The sequence below is a fragment of the Aedes albopictus genome, chromosome 1 (assembly GCF_035046485.1).
Source record: "Aedes albopictus strain Foshan chromosome 1, AalbF5, whole genome shotgun sequence".
NCBI lineage: Eukaryota > Metazoa > Arthropoda > Insecta > Diptera > Culicidae > Aedes > Aedes albopictus.
Window position 1 is genome coordinate 160,738,907 of NC_085136.1, and position 14,464 is coordinate 160,753,370.

Below are 14,464 nucleotides of genomic sequence, written 5' to 3' on the forward strand. Positions count from 1 at the left end.
ACTAATGTGCAATTTAACAGACAATCGCTTGCTGTCCGAACTCGCTAACGCTCGTCGGACTTAAAAAAGGGATAACATCTCTGTTCGCATTATACCGGGCAAATTCTTGGATCTGTGGATTGCCTAGAACCGAATCGACGCAGATACGGCGCATCGGATTTCGGAAACATCGGCGGCCTTCTGCCGCCTCAGTTCCTCAATCCTCTATGCGGCTTCGCCGCATGGCTCAGCCGGTACTTTTACCTTGCTCATCAGTTCCTATTTATTGCTAAATTTTTAATTGCTTTTTTGATGTTTTTCAATTGGGAATTTTTAAATTATTTATGGAAAAATCAGATTTATTTATGGAAAATTTTAACTGTTTTTGTGGAAAAAATGTAGTTATTTATTGCAATTATTGAATTATTCGTGGAAATTCCGACGTTTTTTATTGCTCGAAAATCAATTATTTATGGGAAATTTTGATTTATTTATGCACTTTTTGATTTGTTTATGGAAATTTTATAGTTTATTATTGCTCCCACCCCTACTTCTTTATTGGCAATTTCTGATTTTGTTACGGAAAATGATCACTTTTTTATGAGTCGTTTATATTTTAGCCCTGCAACATTACCACCCTCGCTGCGTTCTTCTCCTCTAAAACCATTCTGCACTCTTCGTCGAACCATTCGTTCCGTCGATTCCGTTCCATGTACCCGATGGTGCTCTCGGCTGCGCCGTTGATGGTTGCTTTCACTGTACTCCGGCAGTCCTCTAGAAGGGCCTCATCGAGCTCGCCCTCGTCTGGCAACGTGGCTTCGAGATTCTGCGCGTATGCTGAGGCGACATCCGGTTGCTTCAGTCGCTCTAGGTTGTACCATGGCGATCGCCGGTACCGTACATTGTTGATGACGGAGAGTTTTGGGCGCAGTTTGACCATCACCAGTTAGTGGTCGGAGTCGATGTTGGCGCCACGATAGGTACTGACGTCGATAATGTCGGAGAAGTGCCGTCCGTCAATCAGAACGTGGTCGATTTGAGATTCCGTCTGCTGTGATGATCTCCAGGTGTAACGATAAGGGAGGGTGTGTTGGAAAAAGGTGCTACGTATGGCCACATTTTTGGAGGCGGCGAAATCAATGAGTAGTAGGCCGTTTTCGTTCGTCTGCTGGTGGGCGCTGAACTTACCAATCGTCGGTCTGAATTCCTCCTCCTGGCCTACCTGAGCGTTCAAATCTCCTATGATGATCTTGACGTCGTGGCTTGGGCAGCGATCGTACTCGCGTTCCAGCTGCGCGTAAAATGCGTCCTTGTCATCATCAGTACTTCCGGAGTGTGGGCTGTGCACGTTTATTATGCTGAAGTTGAAGAATCGGCCCTTGATCCTCAACCTGCACATTCTTTCGTCGATCGGCCACCAACCGATCACGCGCCTCTGCATATCACCCATCACGATGAAAGCTGTTCCCAGCTCGCGTGTGTTGCCGCAGCTCTGGTAGATGGTATGATTACCTCTAAACGATCGCACCATGGATCCTGTCCAACACACCTCCTGCAGCGCTACGATGCCGAACCCGCGGTCCTTCAGTAGATCGGCGAGTATGCGGGTGCTCCCAATGAAGTTGAGAGATCGGACGTTCCATGTACCGAGTTTCCAATCGCAAGTCCTTTTTGTTCGCTGGGGTCGTTGCCATTGGTCTCGGTTCGTGTTATTCTGTTGCTGATTTTCCGTTACAATGGTTTTTTACGGCTGGCTCGTAGGGCCTGACACCAATCCCCTACTTTCCGGAGGACCATAGTGCACAGTTGAGCTTAGAGTCCTTCCCTGGCACTCGGACGTAGATCAGCCGCCCCTAACATGGGGATCAGACGCTGTTGTGAGCCGCTCCTCCTGGAGAACAGACGCTCAGGTTTGCCGAAGCAAACCCCCCCTTCCCTGTCAGCCTACGACCAAAGTTCCCACCATAGGAGTTGCTGGGCAGAGGTTAGTGGATCACAATGGGATCTGAATTGCGCAGCATACCCAGCCTTTACCGTGCCAAAGAGCACCAATCTTAAAAATTCGTAAACAAATGCGCTCGATTTGGAAAAGCTGCCTATTTTTGCAAGTGAGCAAAGTCAGGATAAACAAGTGCGGCTTGATTTGATGCTTCGTTCGTCAGATTTGTGCCTCTAAAGTTTGTATGCAAAATTGCAATGGGATTTCTTGAGGTTTAACCTTAAGGACAAACGTCTTGAAATCCCTCTTCAACAGTGCGAGGGAACTTCAGACGCACAAATCTCAATAAGCAAGTTTCAAACAACAGTGCATTTTATTGTTCTGCTCTTACTCACTTGTAATAAGCTTAAAATAAGAACAGCAGGTACGCTGGTTTTGTTTACGAAGAGATTTGTGCGCTCGAAATCTTGAGTAGGTGCCAAAGTCGGCCATTGTGGCAGCCATTTTGGGATAACAACAAGTACTTCAGATATAAATTATTTCAGGAATTCATTCGAATGAGCGATGTGTGAGAAATGTGATTGTATTTAAATCTCTGTAATGTGCTTAGCTCAGTCATTTCACATACCTGCGGAACCGGTGGTAAATCCAAGTCCAGTTCCACCAACGGACAGGAACCTCGATGTTGTTGAATAAACTTTGGCTGATAAGGCTCCAGCATTCGGATTTTTCCCCACCGGTGGAAGAAAAGCCCGATAGCGCCTATCCATAGTATAAGTACAAAAATAACAATGAGTGCCTCTTCAGGCCTTACAACTATATTTGGTCCGGATCCTGTAAAAACACAGAAAGAGAGAAGAAAAAACAGAATGGATACAGAATATTCGGCAATTATCCTGCTGTCACAAAAGATGATCGAATACCAGTTGAGAATGGGAACAAAAAAAAACACGTCGATGCAAATTATGTTGATGGCGGTAGCGTAACCGTAACATGCCCGTTCAGCAATATGCTTCAAAGAAGCAACCCCGTTCATTCAACAATCAGGCACAGGAGTACCAATTTGAATAAATCATGGAAGTGAAAAAAGAAATACATTCATGCTTGAGCCCCTCCAGAACGTAGGATGAACCAACGACGATGGGACTGTAAATATCAGACTGGATTAAGTTCGGTTCCGTGGTTCACGATGAGCTTATCGTTTCCCCCGCGCTATACAAAATCCCTCCGGCTCGCTTTTGTACATGACACGGGAAATTGTGGGAACATCTTTTTTGTGTGTGTGATTCGGATCTACTCTGTCTGGCCTGGCGGCGGCTGCTGCTCATCCTCCAACTCATGGGAGTGTCTTCATCAGTGAGCGTAATTACGAAAATGAGCTCTGGAAAATGTAATATCCGCCAGCGGGGGTTCTTCTTCAGCAATTTTAGCTCACTTTCGCATGACTGACATTCCTGTGCAGTGGCGTTCAATTGTGTGCGACATGCGTTAAAACGAGATTTATCTCTATTTTATGGAGATGCCATGTCGAATTGAGATAGACATTGAATGAAGGGAAGGCGTGAATATATAAATCTCTTGAGCAATCATTGAATTATTCTTGCTGGATCCTTCTGAGCTGTAGCGGGTGATGGATAACTAGTTATTTGCCAAGATTTTTGCTCTAATTTGGATCTTCTTTCTTCTATCTTCTATCTTCTATCTTCTATCTTCTATCTTCTATCTTCTATCTTCTATCTTCTATCTTCTATCTTCTATCTTCTATCTTCTATCTTCTATCTTCTATCTTCTATCTTCTATCTTCTATCTTCTATCTTCTATCTTCTATCTTCTATCTTCTATCTTCTATCTTCTATCTTCTATCTTCTATCTTCTATCTTCTATCTTCTATCTTCTATCTTCTATCTTCTATCTTCTATCTTCTATCTTCTATCTTCTATCTTCTATCTTCTATCTTCTATCTTCTATCTTCTATCTTCTATCTTCTATCTTCTATCTTCTATCTTCTATCTTCTATCTTCTATCTTCTATCTTCTATCTTCTATCTTCTATCTTCTATCTTCTATCTTCTATCTTCTATCTTCTATCTTCTATCTTCTATCTTCTATCTTCTATCTTCTATCTTCTATCTTCTATCTTCTATCTTCTATCTTCTATCTTCTATCTTCTATCTTCTATCTTCTATCTTCTATCTTCTATCTTCTATCTTCTATCTTCTATCTTCTATCTTCTATCTTCTATCTTCTATCTTCTATCTTCTATCTTCTATCTTCTATCTTCTATCTTCTATCTTCTATCTTCTATCTTCTATCTTCTATCTTCTATCTTCTATCTTCTATCTTCTATCTTCTATCTTCTATCTTCTATCTTCTATCTTCTATCTTCTATCTTCTATCTTCTATCTTCTATCTTCTATCTTCTATCTTCTATCTTCTATCTTCTATCTTCTATCTTCTATCTTCTATCTTCTATCTTCTATCTTCTATCTTCTATCTTCTATCTTCTATCTTCTATCTTCTATCTTCTATCTTCTATCTTCTATCTTCTATCTTCTATCTTCTATCTTCTATCTTCTATCTTCTATCTTCTATCTTCTATCTTCTATCTTCTATCTTCTATCTTCTATCTTCTATCTTCTATCTTCTATCTTCTATCTTCTATCTTCTATCTTCTATCTTCTATCTTCTATCTTCTATCTTCTATCTTCTATCTTCTATTTTCTATCTTTTCCAATATTACTTACGTTCTTTATATCTTACTGATTTGAGAAAACCATACTTCCATCAAATATTTTGGCAAGGGGCTGTCCATTAATTACGTAAGGCATTTTTTCCGATTTTTCGACACCCCCCCTTGTAAGATTTTTTGTATGAAACTCTAAATATTTTTGTATGGCGCGTAAGATTTTCCAAACCCCCCCTCCCCCCATAAACCCTTACGTAATTAATGGACAGCCCCCAAGGAGAGGAATTCGCAGAACAAAATCCGGCTTCCATGGCTTTCCCGGTAAACAGCTCTTAAAATTCTGTTGTATACCCGCCACTTGAAATATGCTTCGCCTACCGTTTCTGTACACAGCAAGCAATCACTGTTTGGACCACAATGGCTTAGCCCGGCATCGTCGTCGGAGCCCACCTCTAAGTAAATACTCTTTGTTGTTCAAGCTCCAAACGGAGCAAACTGAGCGGATAAAAAATTTCCCAGAAATATAATAATGCTTTGCAACCGCCGTCAATCAAATATTTAGACTAATGATAAGAGATCCTGGGTGGTTGCTCTATTTTTGCCATCATACCCGGGAAGAAAAATCCCCAGGAATCGAGTGATTCGAGCTCGTCAGCAGCCATCGATTTTGCTTCCCACACTTCCAGCCAGGGTCGTATAATACTCAGTTGCATGCTTTCACTGACATCGACCCTCCCCCCATTTCGAACCCTGAAGCGGCGTGCTGAGACAGAGAGTAGGGATCCCTTGCTTCACGCTGCGTTTGATTATAATATTCTGCTCCTTTTCGCCAATTCAAGATTTATACATATACAACCGGATTCTTCTAGCCAGCCCGACCGAAGAAGCTTGCCGCCAGTTGGAAATGTTCGTTTCTATCCCACTTCGCTGTTGAAGGAAAGAAAAAATAAATTTATCCCTTTTGATCTCTGGAATTACCATAAGAAAAGCTTCGGAGCATTTTTCTTCAATTTCTACTATCTGGGATCATCCCCGTTTAGTGTGCTTTCTTTGCCCGTGATGGAATGCAAATAGGAATTGATGCCTTGGAAGCTCTCGTCTCCTCTCCACTGGAACTGGTGCCAAATGGACCGAGAATCATTGCACATATGAGTATGGTTCGTTCTTGACCAAGGAAGAGGTGTTGTGGTGTTTTATGGATGGATCGTTTGTCCTATTTTTGCTCGGTTGCCTTTGTTGATGTGTTTTCCTGACCGTTCGAGATATGATGACATAGATAAAAAAAAAATACCTAGGTGCGTACCTTTCATAGTAGATTTTGCTCCACGTGTAGCCGGTTTTTATTGATATTAATTGTGATTAAAAAAATATTGGATTGTATACACAACTAGGGAAAATGTTTTGGGATTTCGTTATTATCCAAATTTGTGGTCGTTACTGGTAATAACAACGATAACTAAGTTACGACTTTTGTTTCGGTTTACAACTTAATGAGTAACGTTGTTGCCATTTGTTACAGATAAGGGTTATATAAGTTATAATGGACCGGCAGGATAACAATACAAAACATGAGAGCATTAGTGGGAAAGATAGCTATCTATGAAGAATAAAAAAGCCGATCTCGCAAGAATACCAAAGAGTCAATAATTTTGCTGACCGTGTTTACATCCAACGGTTTGGTCTTGTTGACGTTTTTTTTATTTTTATTTATGTGTGTTTTAACTTAAGCTAATTCTACACTGGTACTTGTTCACGTTGATGGTAAGACCTGTCTACAAGGAGCGATCGGCTAGTTTATCGTGCTTACTCTGCATATTGCTGTAAAATAGAAAAAATCCAACGGGGTTGCGGTGGTTTCGACCGCCGCAGTCCTACCGCAAATGTCAGAATGCTCGATGCACGCTAAGAAGCATTCACTCAGGTGATTGCTTTAAAATTCAAAAATAATGTTTTTTAGTTTTAGTCGGTTTATGTAATCGCAATTTTGTTAATAATGTAATTTTCTTGTAATTTTAATTTTTTATTTCCCCAAAATTATGCACTGTGAGCATTGTTTACTTTTTGGTCATACCTCACAATTTTGTTCTAACAAGCCCAAATGTTCAAAATGTGGTGAAGGTCATGCTTCGCTTCGACTGATTGTAGCAAACATTTTGATTTTTGTATATATTGTAGTAAAAAGCATAATTCTTTAAAGGATTGTTCTGTGTACATTACCCACCAGCAACGGCTTAATTAAAAAATCAAAAATAAAAAAATATCTTACTCAGAAGTTATTCAAGCTACTGCTAACATGTTTACTCCATTAGCTGATGTAGTTGTTGAAGAAGATTCAAATGCTCAGAATAATTATGTTTACAAACCGCCTGTTAAAAGGAAAAAGACTTTTAAATCATCTATAAATTATCTCCTCCTCGTATCATTCCTGGTTTCCAAAAAATTGATCCTGAAAATAGTACAAAAACTAATCCTCACAATAATGAAAATTCAGATAGTTGTAGTTCAATTTCATCTATTTTGGAAAATTTAGTAGAACTTTTGGGTCTCAGTGATTTTTGGAAAAAAATTATAAAAATGATTTTATCCTTTTTGGTTTCAATTCTTGAAAAGTTGAATTCTTTTGGACTCCTCATTAGTGCTTTGTTTTCTTCGTAATGTCTCTAAATAATAAAAATAAATTGAACATTTTGCAGTGGAATTTCCGTAGTATTATTCCAAAAATTGATATTTTCGGATTTAGTTTCTTCTAGTTTGATTAATATTAACAACTCACTTGATCCCGTTCAAAATTATATCAGTTTTTCAAAATTATTAGTACATTGTTTACAAAAATCTCAAAATAAAAAAAAAATAATTTTAATTCATTAAAAAATAAAAATCCTTCTTTTTGGTGGGATAGTGATTGTACGGTTGCTATGCAAAATAAATCTATTGCGTTCAAAACTTTTCGTCGTTCGGGTTCCAGGGAGCACTATATTTTATATTGTAAAAGCGAAGCTCAGTTCACTAGAGTCACTAAATTCAAAAAAAGAAATTATTGGATAAATTTTATCGTAAATCTTGATTCTGAGACATCAATGTCTAAGTTGTGGCTCGTAATTTGAGAAATTATAATGCTTCTGTCCCAGATATTTCGGAATATTCTGAAGAATGGATTGATAAATTTGCTTCGAAAATTTGTCCTGATTTCGTTCCTCCCGCTATTAAATTTAAAACCCATCAAACTCACAATTATTTTCCTGAGCTTTGCATTGACTTTTCCATTGAAGAAATGGAATTAGCATTGTCAATCACTAACAATACTGCACCGGGGATTGATAACATCCCGAGCAGAAGAGAATAACTACAGCAAAATAAAATATGTTATTTTGACAAAATAACTGAGTAACGAAAAGAGTTATTTTTGTGTTATTACCATAACATATCATGTTATAAACTTGTCTGTCATAAGCGGCAAAATAGCAAAAATCATAACAAAAAAATGTTCCTGGAAGACCAGTTGAATAACACGTTTTGTTTGTTTCAATAACAACTTAATAATAGTGAATTTGTAAAATATTTCAATAACAAATTTTGAAATTAACAAGTTATTGATAACAATTTTAAAGCAAAATGAGTTATAAGATCTTATATGGTCTTAGAGGGAAGGGGGGTTTGTGAAAATGTGCAAGCAATGTGTTAAAAAGACAATTCACACCGTCTTCAGCCAGAGGCTGCACAGACTTACACTAGACAACGGACAACACACAGAACACCCAGTGGCCCAGTGATGAATTTTTCGTCTGACGAAAAGTTTCCACCGACTGGAGCGGGAATCGAACCCACACTCCGAGGCTTACGATACGCCTAGACGACTGCCGCCGCTAACCACACGGCCACGAAGCCCACCAGTATAGGAAAACCCCGTACGAAGTGGGGGGGTCGAAATTCCCCAATTTTAGCGTGACGTACTTAATGGATGCTCCCTACTAACACAGTTAGAATGTAATGTCAGAAAGAAGAGCAAGAGGAACTGACAAGAAAACATGATTTTCTCAACAGTTCCTTGCTAAATACCTCATAACAGCGGTCTAGGACTGTACCACCTACGAATTTGTGCGACTCGCTTAATGCTAATGCTAATGCTAATGCTAATGCTAGTTCCTTGCTAAATGCTGTGAACAACGTCAATCTCGAATGGTGTAATTTTGATTGCAAATCTTGTTATTGTTGTATTATTGATGATCAAATATTTGCAAAGTCCCAATAATTCAATTATAACTGAACTTGTTCTATAACAAAATATGTTGTTGAAATGTTATATGAAGAAAATATATTAATAGCACGATCATAACAAAATAAGTTTGTCAAACAAAACATGTTATGGAAAGGTAATGCCTCTATAGTTAATAATAACAAAATAAGATATAAAAACAGATTTTGTGATTCCGTTGTTTTCATTTTGATATTCTCCTCTGCTCGGGATTAAATTTATTTTGTTGAAAAATTTGCCAATTGATGGGAAGTTACATTTACTTTCTTTATATAATTCGTTTTTGTTACAGAATGTTTTTCCATTAGAATGGCTTTTTATCAAAGTAGTTAGTATTTTAAAACCTGGAAAAAAATCTTGCATTAGTTGACAGTAGAAGACCAATAAGTTTACTATCTTGTCTTCGTAAATTGATGGAAAGAATGATTTTGAATCGTCTCGAATTATGGGCAGAAAAAAATAACATTTTTTTCATCCTCTCAATATGGGTTTAGAAAGGGTCGCGGAACTCGTGATTGTGTTGCGTTGTTAGTTTCTCATATTGAATTATCTTTTAATAGAAAACAAGATGTAGTTACTACATTTCTTGATGTATCTGGTGCATACGATTCTGTTTTAATAGATTTGCTTTTTGATAAAATGAATAGTTGTAAGATTCCTTTAATTCTTTCAATTTTTTGTGTAATCTCTTTTCATTTAAAATAATGCATTTTTTTCATAATGGGTCCTCAAGAATGGTTCGTAATAGTTATTTTGGACTTCCACAAGGTTCTTGCCTAAGTCCATTTCTTTATAATTTATTCACCAGAGATATTGCCTCAGTTATTCCTAATGGATGTTATTTTATTCAGTTTGCAGATGATAAAGCAATTTTTATTAGTGGTAAGTATAGAGAAGTAATTCGTCATTATATGCAAAGCGCGTTAGATAATATTGATTCATGGGCCCATGATAATGGTTTTACATTCTCAGTTCAAAAAACTAAATTTGTTTTATTTACACGTAAGTTATCAACAGTTGATATTCACTTATTTTTCAATAATCAGCAAATTAATCAATATAAGTATAAATATTTGTTTGATTACAAATTGAGGTGGAATGTTCATATACAATATGTTCAACAAATTTGTTCAAAAAGAATTAATTTCCTTAGAATGATTACAGGAACATGGTGGGGAGCCCATCGCAATGATTTAATTACTCTTTATAAAACTACTATTCGTTCTGTTTTAGAATATGGTTGTTTTACTTTCGGAAGTGTTGTTCAGACTCATTTCGCTAAACTTGAAAAAAAATTCAAATCCGTTGTTCAAAAATTTCTCTAAAATTATTGGATTCGACTCATTCTTAATCAGTTGAAGTTTTAGCTGGTGTTATGCCATTAAAAATTCTTTTTCAAGAGATTAATTGTAAATTTTTACTCCAATGTTTTGCAAATAATCATCCCATTATTGACATACTGAAATCTCTATTTCAAATTAATAATTCTAGTAGAATTTTAGATTCATTTATTTATTGTTCTACTGAAAATATTTTACCAGATTCTTCACCTGGTTTTTATGATTTCAAAATACAGATACACTCTTTTCGTCCTTATATTGATTTTTCGTTATTTCATGAATTGAAACTTATTCCATCTCACTTACGTATTAATTTTACCCACTTGTTATTTAATCGAAAATTCTCGGATACTTTTTCAAAACGACGTATCAACATAGGATTTGCGTGTATTATACGTCGTTTTGAAAAAGTATCCGAGAATTGAACTAATTGAACTAATTGACAGCAGCACAAGAGCCGCGCAAAAAACACACTTCAGGTGTGTTTAGGCAGAAAACCCATAAATTACACTCTAATACTCCTCCTTCAATTCGATGCTTCCATTCTGCACCAGCTCCTTCATGAACTTATGTTTCACATCAATATGTTTCAGCTAACTCCGATCTCTTGGTTCCTCCAACACTCTAATGGCAGACTGATTGTCTTCAAAGTACGGAACCGGCGCTTTGATCTGCAAGCCCAATTCCTTCAACAATCGAACGATCCATATTCCTTCACATGTCACCTCGCAAAGTGCCACCATCTCAGCCTCGGTGGATGACAGCGACTGTTCGCTACTTCCGTGTCGCCCATATTGTAGTGCACCCGTACACCTTAAACAGGTACCCCGAGACGGATCGTCGATCGGAAACGTCGTTCGCCCAATCGGCGTCGCAAAACGCCACCAACAGAGGTGCACTGTCCTTGCCCTGGTATTCCAGCCCTACGTCAATCGTTCCCTTAACATATCGCAGCACACGTTTCAAAAATGTCCAATGTTGCTCGGTGGGAAAGCCTTGGAATTGGCTAACATAATTAACCGCGGCTGATAGGTCTGGACGAGTGATCAGTGCCACGTACATCAGGCAGCCTATCAACTCCCTGTAAGGCTGTGACGTACGCTGGAACTCCTGTCCTTTCTCCAGTCGAAGGCGGTTCTCCATTGGGACGGAGCTCGGCTTGCATTCAGACATGTTGAACCGAGCTAACAGATCCTGCAGATACCTCTGTTGACTAATCCGCAGAACTCTGCCTTCGATGTCCCTTTCGATTTTCATTCCGAGGAAGCTCGAAATCTCTCCAGAATCCTTCATGTCAAACTCCTTCGGCAGCGATTTCTTCACGGCGAGAATCTCCTTCAGTTCGTGCCCAATTACCAAAACGTCATCAACGTAAAAGATCAAAAACACTTTCTGCCTACCTTCACCATGCACATACAGACACTGATCCGCATTCGTTCGTCGAAATCCAAGCTTCGTGATGACTCTGTGGAACCGATCATTCCACGCCTCCAGCTTAAAACCATAGAGGGATCGGTTCAGCCGGCAGACTAGCCTATCGCCGCGCTCAAAACCCCCAGGCTGAACCATGCATATTTCTTCGGTCAGGTCCCCGTTGAGGAACGCTGTCCGGACGTCCATTTGATGGATCAGCATCCGTTCCTGATTGGCCAGAGCGAGCATTATCCTTAACGTGTCCACCTTCGTGACCGGCGAGTAGGTCACAGTGTAGTCGAACCCGAACCGTTGACTGAAGCCGCGCGCTACCAACCGAGCCTTGTATCGGTCTGGTTCCCGGCCTTCTCCAGGTTTGATTCCGTCGCCGGACACGATGATCTATTCGACAACTCCACGAACCCAGCTTTTCCAGTTGGCGCCCTCGACCACGTGCACTATTTTTCCAATCCGCAAACGGCCTTGATTTGCCGAACCAGTTTGTCCTCTGGTTCAATGACGGTACGTACTCTTTTATTCCCCGTTCCCAAATCCCGTTGGCCAACAGCTGTGAACACTGGAAGGCATCCCGAAGGGTTTTCGCTGGATGTGGAGATGACCGTGATCGAAGATGCAACCCTGTGAAAATCATTTGGAGTGAGTGCTTCTGCCGCTACGCACTCCACACGTATGTCAATGGACGGCAGTTGATGATGCCTACGCTTCAACTATTGCCGTCTAGAGGATCTCGTCCGTCAATCGTCTTCCACAATCGAGCGCGTTGAGCACATCCTTCACTAAACGGACCAAACGCTCCCAGACGCCAACCATGTGCGGTGCGGCCGGAGGGTTGAACGTCCACTCCGCTGTAGTCATCGTTGATGCCCTGCACAGACTCCACTACCAACGTGTAGAATGTAGAACAGCTATTGCAACTCACTCTTTGCCGCCTGGTTATATCCGTGGCCACTTTGCTCGTGATGATGCTGAACGATCAGCTGAATAATCCGATGGTTATCCGGTAGAATCACCGGAAATCGTAGGTCGAACGGTAAAAATTCCGCTCTTTTGACTCGTGCCTCCATTCGAAACAGGCCGTCCTCATCAATCATCGGAGTCAGCTTGTACTGCAGACTGGATCTCTCGATCGACATCCATTGGTCCACCGGTCGGTTTTTTGTTCTTGTTTGCTCGTCGATGAAGATCTCCGACTGCATCACTCCGCCCTCTCGTACTCTCTTATCTCAATGGTATATGAATCGACACTCCGGATTCTATCCACACCTTCAACTGGTCACTTGTTGCTCGCAGCATTTCAGCCGGCAGCCTTTCCTTCCTTCGCCTGATGTTCGACACTAATTATACCCGCAGGCCATAGTTCGCACCAGAATTGTCCACTTCGAAAAACGGCTCGCGTCCACAAGAATCGCTGGAACCTTCACATCGTGCAACAGTAGATGTACCCGAATTTATGAATCTCAATGTGATCTAAATTGCGCGGAATACCCAACCCTTACCGTGCCAACGTGATGTTGGTTTTTGTTTAGCGACAAATTTACACGGCTTTACCGTATCTTATCTTGGTACTTGTTCTTCTGTCAACTAAGGCTAAAAACTGGAATTTCAATTACGAAAGTTTTTCCGTTGTGGTTGTCAGTGCTGCAGAGTGACAAGGGAAACTTGGTTCAAAATAGCAAAGTTTGAACTTCTGGAATGGAAATTGTATTTTGTGCATTTCAATTAACTATGGGTTGGTTGAAATTTTCAAATGGAAAAAGTAGATCAAGTTCAAATACTAACGAACATCCCAAGAAAGATGGAATTGTTTAACCAGGACAGATAAATAAAATTACGGAGCATTCTACCTCCACCTCCTTAACCAAGAACGACCTAGGGCCGCGGGAGGTAAATGAAACACCATCATCCTTCTCGTGCTGCGTTCTGCATTTAAAACCAAGAATACAAGATAAAGCTGATGGAGACGACAGGTTCGTCACCGAGCTATCCCAGACGTTGCCTCGAGAGAAGTTGTCAACGAGACGATGACAACAACGAGGACGACCGACGTCGGAAAGAAGCAATGAACTGAATACCTGATGATGATAATGATAAACAGGAAAGGCAGCTCCTTTTCTAGTGCCTAATCTTCTTTTGAAAGATGTAATCTTTCTGGAGCAACCCAAAAACCGCGTACGCGAATGCCATTCTGAGAAACTGCTTTCAGTTTCACCCCCTAAACGTACAACGTAGGTATCTACGCTATCAGCGTCGCACGGTGTGTTGAAACAGGATTATTATCGCACTTTTATGAACCTAAAATATTTTTTCGTTATAAGTTAGCCTTAGCAGTATATATTAAGATTCTGGAGGTTAAAAAATCTTTCATCGGGGAAAATTAAAATAAATTCGATTTTAGTAGTTTACCACATTCTCATATAATTATGGTATTACACAAATCTGATGAACCTAAACTCCGCAAGATAAAGTCCCTTTTCTAATAATAAATTTGAAACCATTTAGAGAGAAACGAATGCAAAAGTCTTTACAACGAGTTTAAATTTGTTCGGCGTTCGTTTCATGTGTCCAGCCCACTACAGTCTGCCGAAAATCATAAATTATTAAAGTCTTCATTCCTTCCATTTGTCTGGCACACAGATATTTGTAATGGAGGTAAACAAATACTTCCCATTAGTGCGACCCATACATTTGAGGAAGCACCATACACCTGTGACTGTAACATACCATTTGCAGCACATACCCTTCATGTGCTAATTTGCCTGAAATGACGGGTATCAATTGCACATACTTTGCATCTCAAATCACATCCACATGGATATTTGCAAAAAGTGTGAGTCG

General features: G+C 39.7%; 2 protein-coding genes across 11 annotated transcripts in view; both read right to left on the minus strand.

Annotated features, from left to right (window-relative positions):
• Positions 1-14,464, minus strand: part of LOC109427696 (integrin alpha-PS1) — a 534,426-nt gene that overhangs the window by 217,210 nt on the left and 302,752 nt on the right. The gene's annotated exons all lie outside the window — the stretch shown is intronic.
• The window catches only part of LOC109427689 (uncharacterized), a 196,484-nt gene that overhangs the window by 4,631 nt on the left and 177,389 nt on the right, over positions 1-14,464 (minus strand). For both annotated transcript variants that reach the window (XM_062845679.1, XM_029872202.2), the window contains one exon: positions 2,547-2,752. In XM_062845679.1, the coding sequence (XP_062701663.1) occupies positions 2,547-2,639 (93 nt within the window). In that variant the 5' untranslated portion in view covers positions 2,640-2,752. The remainder of the gene's footprint in view (positions 1-2,546; positions 2,753-14,464) is intronic.